Below are 20,867 nucleotides of genomic sequence, written 5' to 3' on the forward strand. Positions count from 1 at the left end.
GGTCCCTATGTGTGTGGTGTTTTTTGATAAATTTGATTATTCAAAATATGGGTGTGCGGTGGGGCGCATTTGCGGACGGTCATTTTGTGTCGGCGATTTACGTTAGACTAACAACTATTTGCCGAGCAACAGAAGGAAGTGATTTTTTCTAAAACGGAAGTCGGAAGTCGGAAGTAAAATTTGTAATACGGAAGTCGGAAGTAAAATTTTCAAAACGGAAGTCGGAAGCCGGAAGTCGGAAGTGAAAAACAGCCCGGAAGTCGGAAGTCGGAATTCCGCGCAACTCTGCCGAGCAAATTCGTTACAACTGCGCCCCGCCGCAAACGAGAGAGTATCGGCGAGAGACGCAGAGTTTTTTTCTCGCGCGAACAATCATTTTCCCAGTTTTTGACCTATTTTCACTATTTTTCGAAAGTTTTTATGTAATTTGTTCTTAAAAACAGCGAAAATAGGTCAAAAATGGTAAAAATATTTGTTCGCGCGAGAAAAAACTCTGCGTCTCTCCTCGATACCCTCTCGTTTGCGGTGGGGCGCAGTTGTAGGAGGGGGTGGGCCGCTAATCTTTTCAATAAAAATTAAAGAAAATAGTTGGAAAATCTGAAAATGCTGAAAAAAAGGGCGGTTCGCAACAGCGAAAAAATTTAGTTTTCAGGCAGGAAATGCAGGTGCGCTCCATTGCACAATTCTGAATTTAGTGTTTTATTGATTTTTCCGTGTTTTCAGCATTTTCAAGAGTCAAAACTTGAAAAATTGCTTTTCAGGCAAAAAAAATGCTGCGAACCCCGAAAAACGCATTATGAAAATTAAAAATTAAATAAAAGAATTTTCTAATAGAAATGCAACAGCGCTCTATTGCTCACACACCCTGGCGCCGCGGGAATTTGAAATTTGTGCTGAAAACAACCGTAAAAATGAAAAAACGCGCTCCACCGAACTTTTTTTCATTTATTTTTTCAAAAAACTCACCCTGATGCACCAATGGCTCCGACGCCTGCTGTGGGTGATGGTTTACATCGTGTTCTTCTGAAAAATTTGAATTAAAAATTTAAAAATTTTGAAACTTTTTCTAAAAACTGATACCTTGAGGAGCATTCATTGCAAAATTGAATAAATTTTGTCAAATAAAAAAAATCGAATGTCACAGATTGTCAGCGCACGTCCTGCAATAAAATAAAATGTAAATAAATAAAAAAAGTCAGAGGAAAAGAGAAAAAGAGAGAAAAAGAGTGAGGAATCGATTTCGAATTTCGAATTGCTATTCAAAAGGCATTGCTCATGCCTGACCTCCCTGTTTGCAACTGCGCTCTACCGAACAAGAGTTCACACTATGAGTCCCACAGCCTACCTTCGCAACTGCGCTCTAATGAGAAATTCCATGTTCATTAAATATTTTATTTCAAAATGTACACAAAAAATCCAGCTCTTCACTGTAACGACAAGTTGGAAGCCCGTTATAAATAGAGCGCACTTGCAAAAAGCCTAAAATCACTCAAGTGAGAAAGAATGTGAGTGAGCAATTGCTTGTTGTGTATATATTTGCTCACAATATGTTTTTTGAAGGGATTTTGTTTTCATTTTTTGTTGTCATCAAGTTGTAGGGATGACTACACGGTTTATTAGTCAAAATATCTGCAGAATACATGTACAATGAGTAATAAGTACTCACAATCGAAAATTTCGAAGTTTCAAAGAGTCATATCTCAAAAGTGGGCGGAGTTATCAAAAAATTGTCAACTACAAAAACAAAGATCAAGTTTTGCTCTCAGGTTTTGTAGTTGACAACTTTTTGATAGCTCCGCCCACTTTTGAGATATGCTCCCTCGAAAAAGAAAAGAGGAAGAGCGCGCGCGCTTTGGAACGTCTCAAGTTTAAAGGCGCGTATCTCAAAAGTGGGCGGAGTTATCAAAAAGTTGTCAACTACAAAAATGGAGAGCTAAACTTGATCTCTATTTTTGTAGTTGACAACTTTTCGATAGCTTTGCCCACTTTGGAGATATGCTCCCTCGAAAAAGAAAAGAGGAAGAGCGCGCAAAGTTGTCAATTACAAAAATAAACCTCTAGATTTGATCTACACAGCCAATGTAAATTCAAGCGAATTGGATTAAGCAGAACTCCAAGAGGAGTTCTCAAATTTTGCCATTTTTTCTGAGAAAAAAACTGAAAAATTGAGGTTTTTTCAAACTGTACAAACATTATCTCAAAATTTCCAAAAACAACTTATATTTTATAAATCACTAATTCTTCGTCTATCCAATAGTATAAACCAATTTATTTTTATTTCCTGTACGTATAACATAGTGGTCATCTGCTCATTGTTCTGCAATGCCAAAAATTGTTGACAACCAAAATTGTTTCAGTATTGAACTTACTGATGATAAGAGAGTATAATTGTTCCTGTGACTAACAAACTATTAAAAACCGGTCAACATGAAACATGCCATTATAAATTAAAAATAAGGAATACCTATACAATATTCCTCATTTTGTATTTAGAATGGTTGTGTAGATCAAATCCAGGGCTACATTTTTTTAGTTGACAACTTTTTGATAGCTCCGCCCACTTTTGAGTTTTGCCCCTTTAAAGATAGGTGGTTGAGAGACGCAGAGTAGTGAGAGTGTCTGCCTTCTCTGCGTCTCTCCCTGCTCTCAGGGTGCCTATTTTCAAAGGCGTATATCTCAAAAGTGGGCGGAGCTATCAAAAAGTTGTCAACTACAAAAATGAGGAAATATATTAGGTTGGTTCATAATTTTCTGCAATTTTCGAGCTTGCCGGTTGTCGTTTTGTTTTCTCGGCACAGGAGTAGTTTTTCGATGTGGTTGTTTTTGTGTTTGGTAGACCTACTTAAGTACTTGTTACGATTTCGAAGTTTTACTTCTCGCTTTTTTCCCCTCCGAGAACGGAGCTTTGATTTACATGCAACTTTTTGCGTTTTTGGAACCTTATTTTGTTTTCATTCGTTTCTGGTCTAAAAATTATGTCATTTAAAAAAAAGTTGCTGATGTATGTTAACAAAGGTTGACTAGTTTTAACGCAAATACATTTTGATTCAAAACATTTGAAACAAGAAACTTGGATCTGACTGAAAAAGTTCTTCTCTTTCAGCAGTCAGAGCTAGATTTGGAGTAATTGCAGGGAATCGTAGTAGCGGATCTGTATCAAACCACCCGTAGGTTGTCAACTTCTTTTAGGGTGATTCATGTAACTGTAGTTCATGGATGGAAAGCATTTATCGGAATGAGAAATTTCGTCGTAACATACCACACGTTGAATCATTGAATCAAGATGAGATGGCACATCACATGGACCTAAGTTGGTTCTTAGTACTTTTACACCCAACACACGTATGGTCAAGCTATTTATTTATTAGAAATAAGTAGTGGAGTTGTTACTCTAACGATGTGAGGAAAGCACAATGTGTGGACTAAGATTTGCGCGTTCTGGATGTTCTCAAACCGAAAAAAGTGGTTTTTTGAATCTGGGACTCAGTACTCTGGGTGGAGTGGAGGGAACTCCTGAACGAGGACAAAGAAGTAACATCAGATGTCCACGTTTCTTATTTCAATAAACTTAAAATCATGTGACTCCAAGACGGGGGAGATATAGCAAAACGAAGTTTTCAGTATGACAACGATTGTTCATGTGTTGCAAAAGTAACCCACAACAAACTGATGTTATCTACCTGAACAACTATCTTTTATTCATTATATTGATCTAACCTTCTTCTCTTTAATTACAAACATTTTGCCTGACTTCAACGACATTTAAACGGGGAAAAATCCGAATAAAAAGGGGATATCAAAAAGAAGCAAGTTTCCTTTTCCAGTGATCTCGAATAGATGGTCTACGCGGAGAGAATCAGTAAGCTACAAATATTTTGTCAGAAGACCATCGATGCTGATAAACAATGTTTTGAATTCTAGAAACCTTTCTGGATTTGAAAAAATAGAAGCAAAGTTTTATCGAAAAATTGCAGAAAATTATGAACCAACATAATATTTGATCTACATTTTTGTAGTTGACAACTTTTTGATAGCTCCGCCCACTTTTGAGATATACGCCTTTGAAGATAAAGTAGCAAAGAGAAGGGGAGACGCAGAGAAGCGAGACGCACTCCTCTTTCTGCACGCTTTCTCGCCTCTCAAGTTTGAAGCGCTATATCTCAAAAGCGGGCGGAGCTATCAAAAAGTTGTAAACTACAAAAATGAAGCCCTCTTTTTGATCTACACATCCAATACAAATTTTTGGCAATCTGTATGCACTATAGAGCGCATTTGCATAGTCCATGATGGCCTTTCAATAAAATAAAAAATTAGGAGTCCGATAGAGCGCGTTTGCAACATTAAATTAGGAATGATGCAAATAAAACGTGCAGCCAAAACTAAACAAAAAAAGAATAGATTTTTGACTTTTCCTGATAACGTGCAATGTGTCTTATCACTACTTTTTTGTTTCAATTTCAAATAATTTTTATCGGAAAAAATTTATTCTGTTTCTTTCATTCAACCGAATTAGTAAAGCATTATACTGGAAATTCAAGAATTGAATACACGAGATTTGAGAGAGAGAATTGACAAAAATTGAGATGGCGATGACCTTTCACGGAAAACAATTGGCACAAGATTAGGCAAAATACAGGATTTGGGCATGATATAATTAAGAAATATGAGTAATTAAGTCATTAAGTAATTAATTAATTAGTAAAATAGTAAATTGGCCCGCCCATCCATCTACATGGATAAACGCCAAGATATGACACGTTAAGGATAGAATGACTGAAACTCTTAAAGAGAGTTTCAGAGAAAAAATGGTAGTGGGACCCACACATTCCTGAGGGAACACATGCCCGTATGACACTGATTGCGTAGATGGAAAATTTGGCGGGAAAATTTGAATTTCAAAAATTTCGAAAATTTTCAAAAAACATTTTTTAAACAAAATTTTATATCAAAAGATTCCCCATGTTTTCCTGATTCTAATGGTAATATTTTCATTGCTCAAAACCTTTTCCACGCGGAGATACACACGTTGTTCTGTTTGGTGGTTGTGGCCGTGGCCGCCGAAGCCGCGCCGCTTCCTCTTCCACTTCCACCGCGCGCTGATTGGTGACGAACTTCAAAGCGTTGTAACTCTGCGGGAAGACGTTTTTGAGAAATGAAAATAGTACCATTGGAATCAGCGGAAAAATGTGGTTTTAGTGATATAAATTTTTTAAAGTTTTCGAAAAAAATTTTTTTTCGATTTTTAAATTTTTTTGAATTTCTCGCCAAATTATTTTAAAGTAGATTAAATAGAAAATTGGTTGGCCCATTTCTTCCTTTTTAGGTCGAATGCCAAGATATGACCACTTGCGTAGCAAGGTTTGTAAAAATGGTAATTATCGATTAATTAAATATTGATTGGGTGGTGGGTGGGCCCACGCGTCTGGCGGGGAGTACACGTGCCCGGATGACATTTTGACATGGATTTGGAGAAGGGGGAATCAGGATTCAGAGCCAACGATGACCACGGTGGAGCATCTTCTTTTGGAGTTGGGGATGGTGGGTGGTGGTGGTGGTGGTGTTACAGTACTCGTCGGGACGCATCACTTCGATTTTCATTCCTTCACGACGGAGTGCACGGCATTGGTTGAAGCACTGCAGAAAAATATCGATTGATTACTGATTTTCAAATGTAGATCAAAAAACATTTCAGATTTTCATGAAAATCTCTAAAACTGGAACTCCGATAGGTCGAATTTTAGGGTAGATCAAAAAAAATTCGCGAAATGTAAGCTCCGCCCCTTTTCAGATTCTCCGAATTTCACGGAAATTTCAAAATATGGATATCCGGATATCCGGACACACAGACAGGCGCGCGAACATACTTTAATTATTGATTCTTTCGGTAGATCAAAATTTTTTATCTAAGCTCCGCCCCCATTTTGTGGGGTTCCAGGTTTTCAGATTCTGAAATTTCAATGAAACTTTTGTTCTGGTGTCTCCTGGTTTGCCTGTGTGTGTCTGTGTCCGTGTATCCGGATGTCCGGATGTCGTGACACACACAGAAAATTCATTTTTTGGCTCAAAATCTGAAAATCCGGTCATCTGGATACACAGACAGATATTTGAAAAGTATCTACTAATTCATTTTTCTGTAGATCAAAACATTTTCACTAAGCCCCGCCCACTTTTTAGACACACAGGCCAGGGAACACTAGAACAAACATGTCTGTCTGTGTGTCCGGGTGTCCAGATGTCCGGATTCTTCAAAAAAGTGAACTTTTGGAAATCCGGACATTCGGACACACAGACAGACATCTGGACAGACACCAGAGCAGAATTCTGGTGAGTGTGTCTGTTTGTTCTGGTGTCCTGGTCTGTCTGTGTGTGTCTGTGTGTCCGGATGTCCGCATGTTCAGATTTTACAAAATTTTCATTGAAATTTCAGAATCTGAAAATCTGGAAGTCTAAAAAGGGGCGGAGCTTAAAGGAAACGTTTGATCTACCTGTGTGTCTGCACGACCCGATGTCCGGATGTCTCCTCCTTCTCCTCCACCCCTCTAATCTAACAGCTGTTGGTTACCGGTAGGTCACTACGGTAGATCACAAGGCGGTGGCGGCGGGAGAAGAAAGGGGCGGGGCTTAGCAGGGCGGCAGCTGCCATCTCAGAGGGATGACGCAACAACTATCCTGTTTCGAAAATCAGGGTGGTAAGCGGTGGAGCGCGTTTGCTAACCATAACTCAATATCTCAATAGAGCGCGTTTACTATGACTAACAGCATAGGGTGGTAAGAGCGCTCTAGCGAACAATTGTTCCCGCCATAAAGCAGATTCTCAATAGAGCGCGTTTACCATGACTAATTTGGGCATAAAAACACGATTTTCCGCGGGGACCAATGGAGCGCACTTGCTCACTCACGAATTCTCATTAGAGCGCGTGTTTAGACAACTAACCTGGAATCTTGGATTCTCCACAATTGAGCACTCCTTGATCCTCTGCAATTTGACGGTCTCCGAGAGGGACGGTGACTCCATAGCCGTCTTGCACTTCGTCTCGCACAGCCCCCTCGGATCGAAACGATCCTTGATGAATACTCGACAGCAGTTGACGTCTGAATGAGGAATATATGAATGGGTGGAGAGGGATGGATGGGCGGATGCGGGGAGGGGCGGAGTCTGAGGGGGTGGAGCTTAGGGAGAGCCGCATGGCAATTATCCATTGGGTGAGGTGGTAAGATGTTTTTTTCGAGAGAGTGAGAGAGTGAGAGATTTTAGAGAAGCGAGAGGAATGATGACCTGATGAGGGAGATGTGGGGGAAGGATAAGGGTCATGAGGTCTGACTGATTGCATAGATGGGAAATATGGCGGGAAAAATTGACCACCGAGGCTTGAGGCTTCTGAGGAGTCAAAAATTTTATTCCAAAAAAAAATGTTTTTTTTTTCAAAATTTCATACTCCAGACATTTCGAAAGTTAAAGTCCGGAGCCTACATTTTTTTCAAAAGCATTTTTCCGTAAGGACTACGGTAGGCTGCCTTAAGCTTAAAGTCATGATCCGGGCTCAAATATTTCTCAAAAAAAATTGGAAAAATGTTGTCTTAAGGATCACGGTGTGCCTCAAGCATAAAGGGCTCAATTTTTTTTTTTTGAAAAAAAAATATATTTAAGGAATACGGTAGGCTACCTCAAGCTTAAACAGATTTTTTTTTCCAGTGTCACCCCCCCCCCCCCCAGCTGTGACCTGGGGGAGGGGCCTCACAGCCTTCAAAAATCCAGAAGCCGTCCGTTTTTTTTTTGAGTTTCAAGGATTCAAGGCGGTACGATAGTGTCTGAAAATTGGAGGTCTAAAATTTTTTCACGTTTTTTCCTTGTCACAGACTATACGGTCTCTTGTGATCAGACCGCCCACATTTTGAGTTTTCCTTGGCGGCGTAAAGAGGTGGGGGGACTGTAATTTGGTGGTCTCACCACCTCAATCGATACAATCGACTGTCCCCATCAGCCACCACCCAACATGTGCCGTCCCCCCCCCCAGCCTATCTCCCCCTATCGCTCGGCACTTTCTCTGTGTCTTCCGACTATTCTATGGTGAGTGACGATCTCTCGCCACACCTCTCCAACGCAACTGTCATCTGGCATATGGTCTGGTCCTATCGGTTCTGTCGAGGGGGTCTCTCGAGAGGCCTGAGGGGGTACGGGGTTGCAGCGAATATGACGGTACGGTACACGCGACGCGAGACCGCAACGCGTCGTTATGCTTCCGCCAAATAGTTATAAAAGTAGGTAATGAGAGAGTGGTGTGTACCAATAAGGGAGGTGATGACGGAATGGGGGGGGGGGTACTGTACCCGATGGGAATGTCAATAAAAATAGAAATCCTGACAAAGGTGAGAAGGATTTGGTAGGTAGGTCCCCCTTTCCCCGAGTCGACCAGTAAATTGTGTCTTCGGAGAATTTCTCTCTCATTATCCGGAGCTCTCAACCAGAGCTCTCATCCAGAGTTCTCTACACCGATAACAACTGAACAGGCGGTCTATCGGCTCGGCGAGCAATTGTCGCAGGGTGATTGTGGGTGATGGGAGAATGGGACAGGGGGCTCCGTGAGAAGAAGATGAGCACTTAATACATTTAGAAAGATTTAGAAAAAAGTACCGTACCACCAAGGAATTTGAGATCAAAGAGAAGGTAAAAAATGAGAAAAATCAAAACAAAAAAATGAGAGGGGGGCCTTAAGCTTCTCCTATAAAAATTTTCGAATTTTTCAAATTTAAACTTTAACCCCAAATTCCTCAAAAACCATCCAATCAACCCCACCTGAAACTAGTACCAATCGAAAGAGCGTGTTTTTCTCTATCAGAAAAGTTTAAAATTTTTGGCCTAAAAAATCTGGAACACGGTTTTTGACCATATCGGAGAGAGGCATCCCGAAGCGGAGAAGCTGCTCGGAGCAAAAAAAAAAGAGCAAAAAAAGAATTTTTAGGTGGCAAAGATAGAGAATTATGCAGAAAAACAAGATTGGTTATGTTTAAAAAGCCTAGAAAACTATTAGGATTCAATTTTTAAAAATTTTTTTAAAAAAATTTTTGGACCAAAAAAATTTTTTCCAGTTTTTTCAAGATTTCTACCAAAACAAAGTCTATATTGAAAAAAGACGCTTTAACTCTCTGTCGCAATAAAAAAGAACAATTTCTACAACATAAAACATAAAAACGGGCGGTCTGTGTCGGAATGATAGGTTACCCTCCATTCTCTCTTCCGCACAGTCTAAGGCAACGTCATCTAAACTTTTTTTTGGTGGGATTCTGGAGTCTTGTAGTTTTTGGAGTCATAGAATGAATATTGTATGAAAAATTGGGTCAAAAAACCTTAGGTGATGCCTGGAAACCTGGAATCTCTGTATTCAGGATGCCTAAACTTTAAGACTCCAAATTTTTGGTTTTTTGAAATTTCCATTAACAATAACTTATATTACCGTATTTCTTATGTCTCTAGCTATCCGAAAATATATAATTTGTATAATTTATCCCTAATACCATACCATACAGCACCCCCCACCCCACCATCTGCCTGCAGGCTGCAACCCAATCCATCTGTCGAGTGGAGTGAAGGGATTTGCATGGGTGGTCGTCGAAAATCCATTATTTTTTGGGGTTTTGAACATGGAAAATGTAGATTTTAAGATGATCTTTTTAGGTATATAAATTTCAAAAAATGAGCTCAATCCATTCTCAAGTTATGGGGTCTCAAAGTAGGCCGGTATGACAGTTTGTCGGCATAGGGTGCTGTCACTTTAGACACTTATAAATTAATTAGTTTTCAATATTTTTGATGATTTAAAAAAGGAAAATGTAGATTTTAACACGCTCTATCTAATGGTATAATTTTTATAAAAATTGGTTGGTGGGATTTTGAAATAGAAGGTTTTGAAGGTTGGGTTAGTTTACTTTTTTCACATTTTTATAATTTTGAAATGTTAATTTACGAGCATGGAAAACCAGCTAAATCTAAAACATTATTTTATAAGTTTTATGTAAAAATAAAGATTTTGACAGGATCTTTTCAAAAATCTAAGTTTCATAAAATACGGTTAATGGGTTCATGAGTTACGGGCCTTCAAAGTTAGGCTGCTTAAATCTGGCGCTACTCTGCATGGTGTCTCTTTGAACACATGATGAAAGACAGGAAATAAAAATTTTTGAGAGAATAAAAAATGGAAAATATAGATTTTTAAATTTCCTATCGATCGGTACAATTTTCAAAAAATTTGGATATCAGGTTCTTGAGTTATAAGCTTCCAAAGTTAGACTATTTTTCAGATCTTTCAGTGAATAAGTCACTTTGACAGTCTGAAAAACCAGTGAAATCGCAAAATTTGAAAGTTGTGCTATATAAAAATATAGATTTTGACATGATCTTTCGAATAGTAAAAATTTGAAAAAATTTGGAAAACAGGTTCCAGAGTTATAAGCTTTTGAAATCAGAGTACCTATTTTCCGAATTTCAAAATTTTAAGAATTTCAGATCAGGGGAGTTCTGGGGGAAATTTTTAGGGGAAAATTAGTGAAATTTGACATTAAAAAATGCGAAAAGTTATAAAAAACACAGTATCTATAGAAAAATTAGTGTCGACGCGCCTCCCCGCCCGACCAATCAATGTTGAGGAGGAGGCGGGTCGGTAAGTTTGTCACGTAAACATTTTTCATGTTAAAATTTGATTTTTTATGTCTTTTCACGTTTTAAGGTTACTGTAGGTTACTGTAGCATACTGTATCCTACTGTAGCCAACTCACCATCCAACTCCACACGCTGCTTCTCCTCCTGCTCCTTATCAAACAGCTCCTTCTGCAGACATTTATAAATAATTTTCGGGATTTCCTTGTCTTTCTCATAGCCACATCGTACGGGGAGTCTAGAATTTTCTAGGATTTTCTGAGTTTGAATTTTGAATAAATAAGTACCCGAATCTGATAATTTCCCGACAACATTCCTCTTTCCTCACACAACATTTCGCGGCGACCGCCTCGATTTTTTCATCGGTAAAGCTGGTGGCCAGGGTTCCAGCGACCAAAAAAATTAGGAGTACCAGATTCATGATGATCAATAGATAGAAGGTAGGGGCAAAAGTATGGTCGAGTAGTGGATTGTGGGAGGGTTCTCCAATCGGAGTGAAGTGAGTGGAAGTGAGTGAGTGAATGAGAAAGAGAGGAGAAAAGGGGGCGTCATATGGTGGAGGACGGACCAGAGTTAACAGTTGTCCCAGGCCGATAAGGGTACTGTGGGGTTGATACGGGGCGGCTCGGAGATATGATTTGATCTATGGACTAGATTTGATTTGAATTTACGTACCTATCTACAGCTAGCTGATGTTTGGGGCGTTACTTTACAAGCATGGAAAACTAACAAAATCTAAAATATTATTAATAAATTTTATATGAAAATAAAGGTTTTAACTTGATCTTTTCAAAAATATAATTTTCATAAAATATGGTTGATGGGCTCCTGAGTTACGGGGCCTCAAAGTTAGGCTTACTTAAATCGAGCGCTCCTCTGAGTGGAGTCTCTTTGAACACATGATGAATGACAGGGAATAACGAGTTTTTAAAAATTTAAAAATGGAAAATATAGATCTTGAAATTTCCTATCGATTGGTATAATTTTCAAAAAATTTGAATTTCAGGTTCTTGAGTTATAAGCTTCCAAAGTTTCAAAAGATTTTTTAGTGAAAAAGTGGTGTCACTTTTTTCGACAGTCTGGAAAACTAGTAAAATCTTAAAATTTTTTGAGGTTATTTGATATGAAAATATAGATTTTGACATGTTCTATCTAACAATATAACTTTGGAAAAATTTGGACAACAGGTTCCAGTTTCTCTCTGAACACTTACAAGCCGTTAAATTTTTTTTCGAATTTTTTTTTCGAAAATTTTGTTCAATTCAAATTCCCAAAATTTGAAATTATTAGAGCTTTCTCAGTCACATATCCTTCAGATAGTGAGCTCGCCAGGCCTTGTCCTCAAGTTATAACTTTCTAGAATATGTGGAAAATTTCAACAACAAAACACTTTTTTTTAAATGTTCATCTTTTAAGGTGCATATCTCAAAACCCTGAGTCGCTATCAAAAAGTTGTCAACTACAAAAATGAAGCTCTAGATTTGATCTACAAGCTCACAAAATTTCGAAACCGTAGGGCTATAACTCCGCGAAGCCTCCGTTCCCGGGTGACGGTGTCCTTTTCCTCCTCCACCTCAAGACACCGTTCTCATATATTCAAATATCCATCTTCTCAACAGACGCCTCATGTTACGCCACCTCTGCGGAGACCTTCGCAACATCAAATAGTCTCTGCGCCCTCCGACTTTCGTGTACTATTTCTGGGTCGCCGTGTAACTGCAGACAATTGTATACAGTACCCCCCTCTCTCTCGACCCATGTGTCGTAATGCTTATCGTCTAATTGCATAGAGTGAGTGACACGAATTAACACAGAGACGTAGAGAAGCTAGACAGTGTACGGGAAAAACCAAATAGAGCGCGATTGTACATGCAAATAGAGCCATGGTGGGAAAGTCTGTGTAGATCAAACCTTGAACTACATTTTTGCAGTTGACAACTTTTCCGTGCGAGTCGACCATTAGGTGCAGTAGAGCGCACTTGCATGTGTGTGGGTTTGTGTGTGAGAGAGCGGCGGGGCTGATACCTTCCCCGACCTGTAACTTTGCAAGGTGCCATCCTAGAAAAAAGTTGTCAACTAGAAAAATGTAGAGCTATGTTTGATCTACACATTCATAATAAATATAATCGGTTTAAATAGCCTGGAGCCCCGTCACAACATCTCAAAGTTGACCAGTTTTTCATGAAAACCGAATTCCTACTATATTTCGCCGAACTATAACTTTCCAGAGGCGCATTCTACAAAAAAGTTGTCAACTACAAAAATGAAGCCCTTGATTTGATCTACAAGTTCATTATTAATTTTAACCACCTAAATCGCTCTGAGGAACCGTCGCAATATCTCAAAGTTGCCCGATTTGATTTGTCTGAAAAAACTTCTTTGACCTATAACTTTCCAAGGGCGCATTCTACATAAAAGACATCAACTACAAAAATGAAGCCCTAGATTTGATCAACACAATTATTAGTGATTCAAGTCCTCTCGACATCACAGAACTCCATTCTGTAACTTGATTTCCAGTGGTTTCAGGCTTTCTCATCAATGTTGACCCCTCAAATTGTTTCAATTTTTCTTCTTACCCCTCCAAAGTTTCTCAACGAGCAATTGGTACCGTATACCTTATCTCTTCGATTCTATCTTCTTCTTCTTTTTCTCTTTTTTTTTGTCATCAAAGCGCCTGTTGCCTTCGAGAAAGTGTTGCGAGATGCAAACGGATCACGAAAGACGGGCGGATCGATAGGTCGAGAAAATCGAAAAGAAATCAGAAATCAAAACGGAAAATAGTTTGAAACAGCTTATCTTTTCAGTAAAATAATAAAAACCAAGTTTAAGAAGGAGTTTCATATTTTTGAAGCAATTCCCAAGAAAACCAAAAAATTTTTTTTTTGAATTTTTCCTGAAAACCTGCCGATTTAGATATCCCGTCATAGGCTCATTTCAGGCTTTATTGCCCCAATATTAGTGTGGTTGTGTAGATCAAACTCAGGACTTCATTTTTGTAGTTGACAACTTTTTTGTAAAATGCGCCCCTGGTAAGTTATAGCTCGGTGAAGTTTGCTAAATTCTGTCGATTATTAAAAATTTACCAACTTTGAGATATTGTGAGAGCGCCCCCCAGATTATTTAACCCGGTTATTTTTATTATGAGTGTGTAGATCAAACCTAGCTCTACATTTTTGTAGTTGACAACTTTTTTCTAGGATGTCTCCTTGCAAAGTTATAGCCCGGTCAAGTTTGGTATGAATTCTGTCATCATGAAATATCGGCCAACTTTGAGCCATTGTGAGAGCGCCCCCAGATTATTTGAACCGGTTACATTTACTATGAAAGTGTAGATCAAACCTTGAACTACATTTTTCTAGTTGACAATTTTTTTCTGGGATGTCTCCTTGCAAAGTTATGGGTCCTGCCGCACACGTATACACATACACACACACGCATACAAGTGCGCTCTACTGTACCACGTAACTCTTCAGGGTCACCTCGTAGCAAAAAGTTGTCAACTGCAAAAATGTAGCTCTAGGTTTGATCTACACAACCCATATAAATTCCCGGACAGACTTTCCCACCATCATGGCTCTATTTGCCTGTACACCGTCTAGCTTCTCTATGTCTCTGTGTTATTTCGTATCCCTCACTCTATGCAAAGACATTAAATTAGGCGATAAGACACATGAGTCGAGAGGGGGGTACTGTATACAATTGTCTGCAGTTACACGGCGACCCAGAAATAGTACACGAAAGTCGGAGGGCGCAGAGAATATTTGGGGTTGCGAAGGTCTTCGCAGAGGTCGCGTAACATGAGGCTTGCCGGTGAGTGGCAGATGAAAAGGAGACAAAGCCTTTGGTGACGTAACATACTTGTGTACTGTAATACGGTGGAGAGGGGTACGGTAGGGAGGTTGAGACTCTGACAACAAGAAAAAATTAAAAAAAAATTTTTTTTGAAAACTTTTCAGATAAAACTATTTCTTTGTTCACAAAACGAAAGTTTCCAGTAAATATCTTTAAAATATAATTTATTCTCCAATTTCCGCTCGAAACAATATAATTTCACGTTAAAAATTTGAAAATTTAAAAACGTCGGCTATGCAAGTGCGCTCCAGTGATAAATTCGCCTTTTTTGTCGTTTTTTGTGTTTTCGGGAGAGATTTTTGTGGTAACAGTGATTATTGTGATTATATTATTGACAGAACTTGGGGAAATTCAAAATTTTGACGAAAAATTTTTTTTGAATTTTTTTTCGATAATAATCGTTTTTTTTTCACATTTCCCTCTTTAAATTGTTGGTTTTCACCACATTTCCATCCATTTCTTCCCGAAAATGGCAATTTTTCAACTCATTCAGTTTTTCGAGCTATGCAAACGCGCTCCATTGATAAATACAGTTTTTTGTGTGATTTCTACCAATAAAAGCTAAAAATTGACTTTTAAAAACTGAGAATATGCAAAAAAAAACACTTTTATAAGCTTAAAAAATCAGTTTCCCATCAGAAATTAGTTTAAGTGCAATGGAGCGCGTTTGCATACTTTTAGAAAAAGCGGCAAAAGCGCGCCAGCCCACCTTTTTCCAATTATTTCCGTCTGATAGCCATCTACAGTAACCCAATAGTTTAAAACCCGATCTGATTTTGATCTACAATTTCCGTCAGCGATACCGTATTGCCTTTGCCTTGAAAAAAGAAAATTTTGAAGGACAATTTATGGCCGCCGCCGCCGGGTCGGCCACACACGACGGAAAAGACAAAAAATTACTTTTTTTGCGAAAAATGAAACAAAGAAAAACGAGGGTATAACACATAAATAACAATAAGACAACAAAAAATTTTTTTTTTTAGTTTTCAAAAAAAGGCGTCTCCAGATGTTATACCACCCAGCAACGTGACGTGTTCCGACGGTTTTTCCGTTTGATTTTTGAATTTCTTGTAGGCGGGAAGGAGATCGAGTAGCTTCAGGGCGGCCATGAAGTGCGCTGAAAATGACTTTGTGTGATGCAGTCACGCTCCGTTGAACTCTCGATAGAGCGCGGTTGTATCACGATTATTTTTCATGGTGGTGATTTGCAGCGGAATTTTATAATATTTGTAAGCAAAAAGTGGGCGGGGCTTATTTTTGTTGATTTTCACACGTTTTCTCACGATTTTCGATCCAAAACCGGCTGAAAATCAATGAAATTCGCCTAAAATGGAAACTGTGCCCAAAAATTGCAAAAACTGGGCGGAGCTTCTTTTTGTTGATTTTTAGCGATTTCCGATTAAAAAATGCCAAAAAATCAGTGGAATTCGCCAAAAATAGAAACTGTGCCCGGCTTGCAAAAGTGGGCGGAGCCTATCCATAAAATGTTTAAATTTTTCGAAGCAAATTGTGTGCAAAGATTGCATAAAGTGGGCGGAGCTTATTTTGGTTAATTTTCAGAAATTTTTGAAAAAAAACATCGAAACTTTATACTGTGCCCAACTTGCAAAAAGTGGGCGGGGCCTATTTTCCTGTAATTCATTTTTGGACGATTTTCACGTTTTTTCAAAATTTTAAACATAAAAACGCTGAAATTTTTGATGAAAAAATTCAAAAATCCACAGAAAATCGGTTTTTATCGATAGGCTCCGCCCACTTTTGCAAGCCGGGCACAGTTCCTGATAATCTATGAAAATCAGGAAAAAACCGTGCCCGGCTTGCAAAAAGTGGGCGGGGCTTGTTTTTGTGAAAAATTCGAATCGAAATTTTTTGAAAACGCCAAAAGTGGGCGTGGCTTCTTTAAAACCCATTTTTCCAGAATTTTATCGATTTTTTCGCGGTTTTCGACAAAAAAATCGATATACCAGGTGGCTCGACAGCGGCTACCAGTCCCTGCTCCTCATATCCTCCGACATCTTCGAAAATTGTGTTGTACACGTGGCAATAGATGGGCAGTGCGGTCGACAACTCCTGATTGCTCATCGCGAATCTCTCGGCGAGGATTTTCGGAATGAATGGCGTCTGGAAATTCAAATTTTTGAATTTCCCGCTCGCCCGCCCATAGTCCGGTGGAGCGCACTTACATATTTCGGCACTCGGCTCCCGGCGCTAACCAATTCCGGCACACCGTCGAGCTCCATGAGCCGTCGCCAGTAAATTCGGTCTCCAAGAATTGGAGATAACATTTGGGTGAGCATTAGGCGTGGGAGATGGCGAGCGACTGGAAAAAATCGATAATCGATAATTTTGTCGCTGGAGCGCGTTTGCTTACACTTATTAACTGAAAAATCCACTAAAGAAATGCCGTTTCGCGTGTCTAAAACTCGATAACTCATGTGTCCTTCGACGGCGAATTTGCCGGTTTTCGCGCGTTTTGTCACTTTTCGCTCTTCGAAAATGTATTCCACGTGTTTTCCCACATTTCGAAATGTCGAGAAACCGGTGATGGTTCCCGATGATTTCGGTGGTGAATTCAGGGTGATCGCTCTGGAAGAAAATGGATTGATTCACACCGATTTACGGCCGTAAATCTACACTGAAATTCATTTTTCCGTAAAAATCGGAGGTGTGAAAACGCGCTCTATTGGAAACTGACAAAATTAGCAATAGAGCGTAACATCATTGCGCTCTATTGCTAATTTCTGTTAGTTTTTGAGCGAAAACTCGGACGAACAGTCACTGTCCAATAGAGCACATTTTCACTATCACTGATTTCTAAAATTTCCAGAATGACTCATTCCTGAAATTCTAGAAATCAGAGATGATGAAAATGAGCTCTATTGAACAGTAACTGTTCGTCCGATTTTTCGCTCAAAAACTGACGAAATTAGCAATAGAGCGCAATTTCATCCCTGGCTGAATTTTTTCACACACCGATTTCAGTGTTGATTTACGATCGTAAAACTACACAACAAGATGGCCGAACTTTCATAAAAACTCGGCCACGACTGTCGATTAGCGCGATTTTACCAGAATTTAATGAAATTTTGGGTATAGACACTTTGAAATACGCTGATTTTGAAAATTGTGGTCATTTTAAGCGGTAACTTTTTGAAAATTGAGATTTTTCATTGAAAAAAGCAAATCCAGTGTGAAAATTTCGTATTTTTTCATAGTTCTCGCTTGAAACGACTATACTTTTGAAAATTATAGTCGTTTCAAGCGAGAACTATGAAAAAATACGGAATTTTCACACTGGATTTGCTTTTTTCAATGAAAAATCTCATTTTGAAAAGTTATCGCTGAAAACAACTATAATTTTCAGATTGTGCGTATTTCGAAAGGTCTATTCTCAAATTTTCATTGAATTTCGGTAAAACCGTGTGAATCTACAATTGTGGCCGAGTTTTTACGAAAGTTCGGCCATCTTGTTGTGTAGGTTTACGAGCGTAAATCAACACTGAAAACGGTTTGTGGTCGAGGTTCGGCTAAAATTCGGTCAGTGATGAAGTTGCGCTCTATTGCTAATTTCGTCAGTTAGGGCGAAGACCCGGACGAACAATTACTGTCCAATAGACCGCGTTTTCACCATCGAGTTCTAGGAATATGTCATTCCAGAAATTCTAGAGATCAGACATGGTGAAAAAGCGCTCTATTGGACAGTAACACGTAGAGTCCCAGACTACCTATGCAGACGCGCTCTATCGACAAGCATGGTACGCTTTTGCGTCACGGTGAACTTTAGAACTTTCTGTGCATACCGTGGTGAACATTAGAATTTATTGTTCAACGTTGAAAAATAAATTCTAATGTTCACCACGGTATGCACAGAAAGTTCTAAAGTTCACCGTGACGCAAAAGCGTACCATGATTGTCGATAGAGCGCGTCTGCATAGGTAGTCAGGGACTCTACGCGCAGTAAGAGTTCGTTCGAGTTTTCTCTCAAAACTGATGAAATCAGCAATAGAGCGCAACTTCATCACTAGAAGCACGTAGCCGAGTTTTATAAGATTGCCGGCCATCAGTGTAGATTTACGACCGTAAATCGACTAAACTAACAATGCATTATACATAAATGGTGGTTCGACATCAGCCGACATCCTGCGAATACAATCTTTCAGAATATTCGCATCCCTCTCATTACACGGCAGAACAATCGCTCCACTGAGATATCTTTTGAGTCCTGTACAGAAACTGAGATTCGGTTCGTTGAGAATCTTTCTCAACAACTTCAAACTATCCGTTATCGTCACACCGACCTCCTCATCAGGTCTCGCACGAATAGTTCCCGCCCACTTTTCAGTTTTCCGCTCGTCGCGAACACTATTTCCAAAGACACCGCCGTTTTGTTGCAATTGTCCGACACATGAGATTCCGAAGGGCTTCTCGATTACAACGAATCGACCGGGCGCGTGGGCGAGAACTTTCTTGCCGAGATATCGCGCGAGTTTCGGTGGATCTGAGAAGGTCCGAGGCGAGAGAGCTTTTGTGATGAGGGGCGTGGCTCCTACGGTTTTGATTGTGGTGGTAGACAGGTTGGGAAGGCGCTTGGATAGTTTTGGCACCGAGTTCATCTGGAACATAAGAAGGTGTTTTGGGTCTTGAGACGAACAATGAAAAAAAAAAGAATAAGAGAGAAAGGACTATGGCAATCTGAAGGAGGTGGCCTAGGATCCGACAACTCGGCCATTCTGATATTTCATTACGAAAATGGCGTCAGCTGGAAGCGAGTGATACCGTAATATTTCGGGGGAAATTTTATTGAATTTTTCAATTTTCAAGCTATTCTTAATTATTTCACCAGATTCCTCTCTCTAGAAAAAATAATTAAGAATAACTTGAAAATCGAAAAATTAAATAAAATTCAAAATTTCCCCCAAAATATTACGGTAGCACTCGTTTTCAGCTGATGCTATTTTCTTGGTGAAATATCGCGATGGCCGAGTTGTCGGATCCTAGGCCACGACCGTCTTCTATTGAGATTGCCGTATTATGTGAAATTCGGACTTGCAAACACGCTCTACTGGACAGATAATTTGAATTAAGGAGTTCCAAGAAGTGGGGAGTAATGCAAACGCGCTCCACCGGAGGATACTGTGAAAAATTGGAATTTTTCAGATATTTCAGACAACAGATTTCTCAAAAATTGACGACTTCGGATGCAATTGTGCTCGAGCGAACTCCTTATTTACAATCTGACATTAAAAACCTTACAGCGGATGACTGAATTCCCTTGAAATTGGTATTTATGCATTTTCGCTCAATTGAACAAACCGAAATTCGCAATAGAGCGCATTTGCATCCAAAAATTTGAATGAAATGGTGTATCGGTACTTCAAAATACGCTGAACTCGAGAATCGTAGAAGTTCTTCGTGAAAACTTCTGGAAATTGAGATTTCCAGAAGTTTCAGAAAGAACCACTACGATTCTCGAGTTCAGCGTGTTTGTAAGTACCGATACTCCATTTCATTCAAAGTTTTGGATGCAAATGCGCTCTATTGCGAATTCCGGTCAAATATGACATATCCGATCGAAATGGTTTGTCCATTAGAGCGTACATTGAAAATCTCAGAAACTTGGGATTTCTGGGCTCTAATGGAGCGCCTTTTCTGACCAAGTGTACGGTAGCCAATAGAGATATCCGATCACAAAGAAGACAAGGATACTGTAGCAAAATGGTCAAATTCTTCTGACTCATTGCCTCGACGGCTTCCGAATTTCTCCCCATCCATCTCCTCTTCTTCCTCTTCTTTCTACCCGTCAACACACGCAAACACACACAAAGTGAGCGAGGACGCCTCTCATTCTTGTTTTCTCTTTCTCTCTTTTTCTCTCTTCTTCTCTAGAGAAGAGAAGAGGAGGAGGCCGAATCTCTCTTTTGGAGAAAGAAATGTGGAAAAAAGAAGGCGAGGAGAAAGAAAAGGAGAAAGGAAAGGAGGAAGAGAGACGACCGCCCGCTGGCTGCTTGGCCAAAGCAGCGAAGGCCAGTGTCAACCACAACCAACAGACACTAGTCTTCTCTCTTTTCTCCTTCCTTCTTCTCCCCTTTTTCTGTTTTGAAAAAGGAGAAAGAAGGAGAAGATTTATATTTCCCTTTTTTGATAACGATACCTTTTTTCGCACTTTTAACGTGAGAAAATTCAAAAATTTTGGGCATAGCTTCCGCCTACGCGTGACTAAACGCGCTCTATTAATAATCTAATTGAAAAATCCTGAGAATTTTTCCACCAAATTATCATTAGAACGCATTTGTCACAGATTTCGTTGTCTGGAGCGTTAACATCCAAATTTTTACTAAATTCCAACTCAAATTCAGTAACA

At 39.3% G+C, this 20,867-nt stretch overlaps 2 protein-coding genes across 2 annotated transcripts; both read right to left on the reverse strand.

Annotated features, from left to right (window-relative positions):
• Nucleotides 1-5,487: 5,487 nt before the first annotated feature.
• GCK72_016977 (uncharacterized protein) lies at nucleotides 5,488-11,072 on the reverse strand (the record flags this gene model as incomplete). Its single annotated transcript, XM_053731806.1, has 4 exons — nucleotides 5,488-5,634; nucleotides 6,935-7,092; nucleotides 10,771-10,889; nucleotides 10,939-11,072. The coding sequence occupies 4 exons, from the start codon at nucleotides 11,070-11,072 to the stop codon at nucleotides 5,488-5,490; spliced, it is 558 nt and encodes a 185-aa protein (XP_053580719.1).
• A 4,420-nt stretch (nucleotides 11,073-15,492) lies between these two features.
• On the reverse strand, nucleotides 15,493-19,119 carry GCK72_016978 (uncharacterized protein; the record flags this gene model as incomplete). Its single annotated transcript, XM_053731807.1, has 5 exons — nucleotides 15,493-15,623; nucleotides 16,471-16,627; nucleotides 16,690-16,826; nucleotides 16,878-17,092; nucleotides 18,605-19,119. The coding sequence occupies 5 exons, from the start codon at nucleotides 19,117-19,119 to the stop codon at nucleotides 15,493-15,495; spliced, it is 1,155 nt and encodes a 384-aa protein (XP_053580720.1).
• Nucleotides 19,120-20,867: the final 1,748 nt, after the last annotated feature.

Source organism: Caenorhabditis remanei, chromosome V (assembly GCF_010183535.1).
Source record: "Caenorhabditis remanei strain PX506 chromosome V, whole genome shotgun sequence".
Lineage (NCBI taxonomy): Eukaryota > Metazoa > Nematoda > Chromadorea > Rhabditida > Rhabditidae > Caenorhabditis > Caenorhabditis remanei.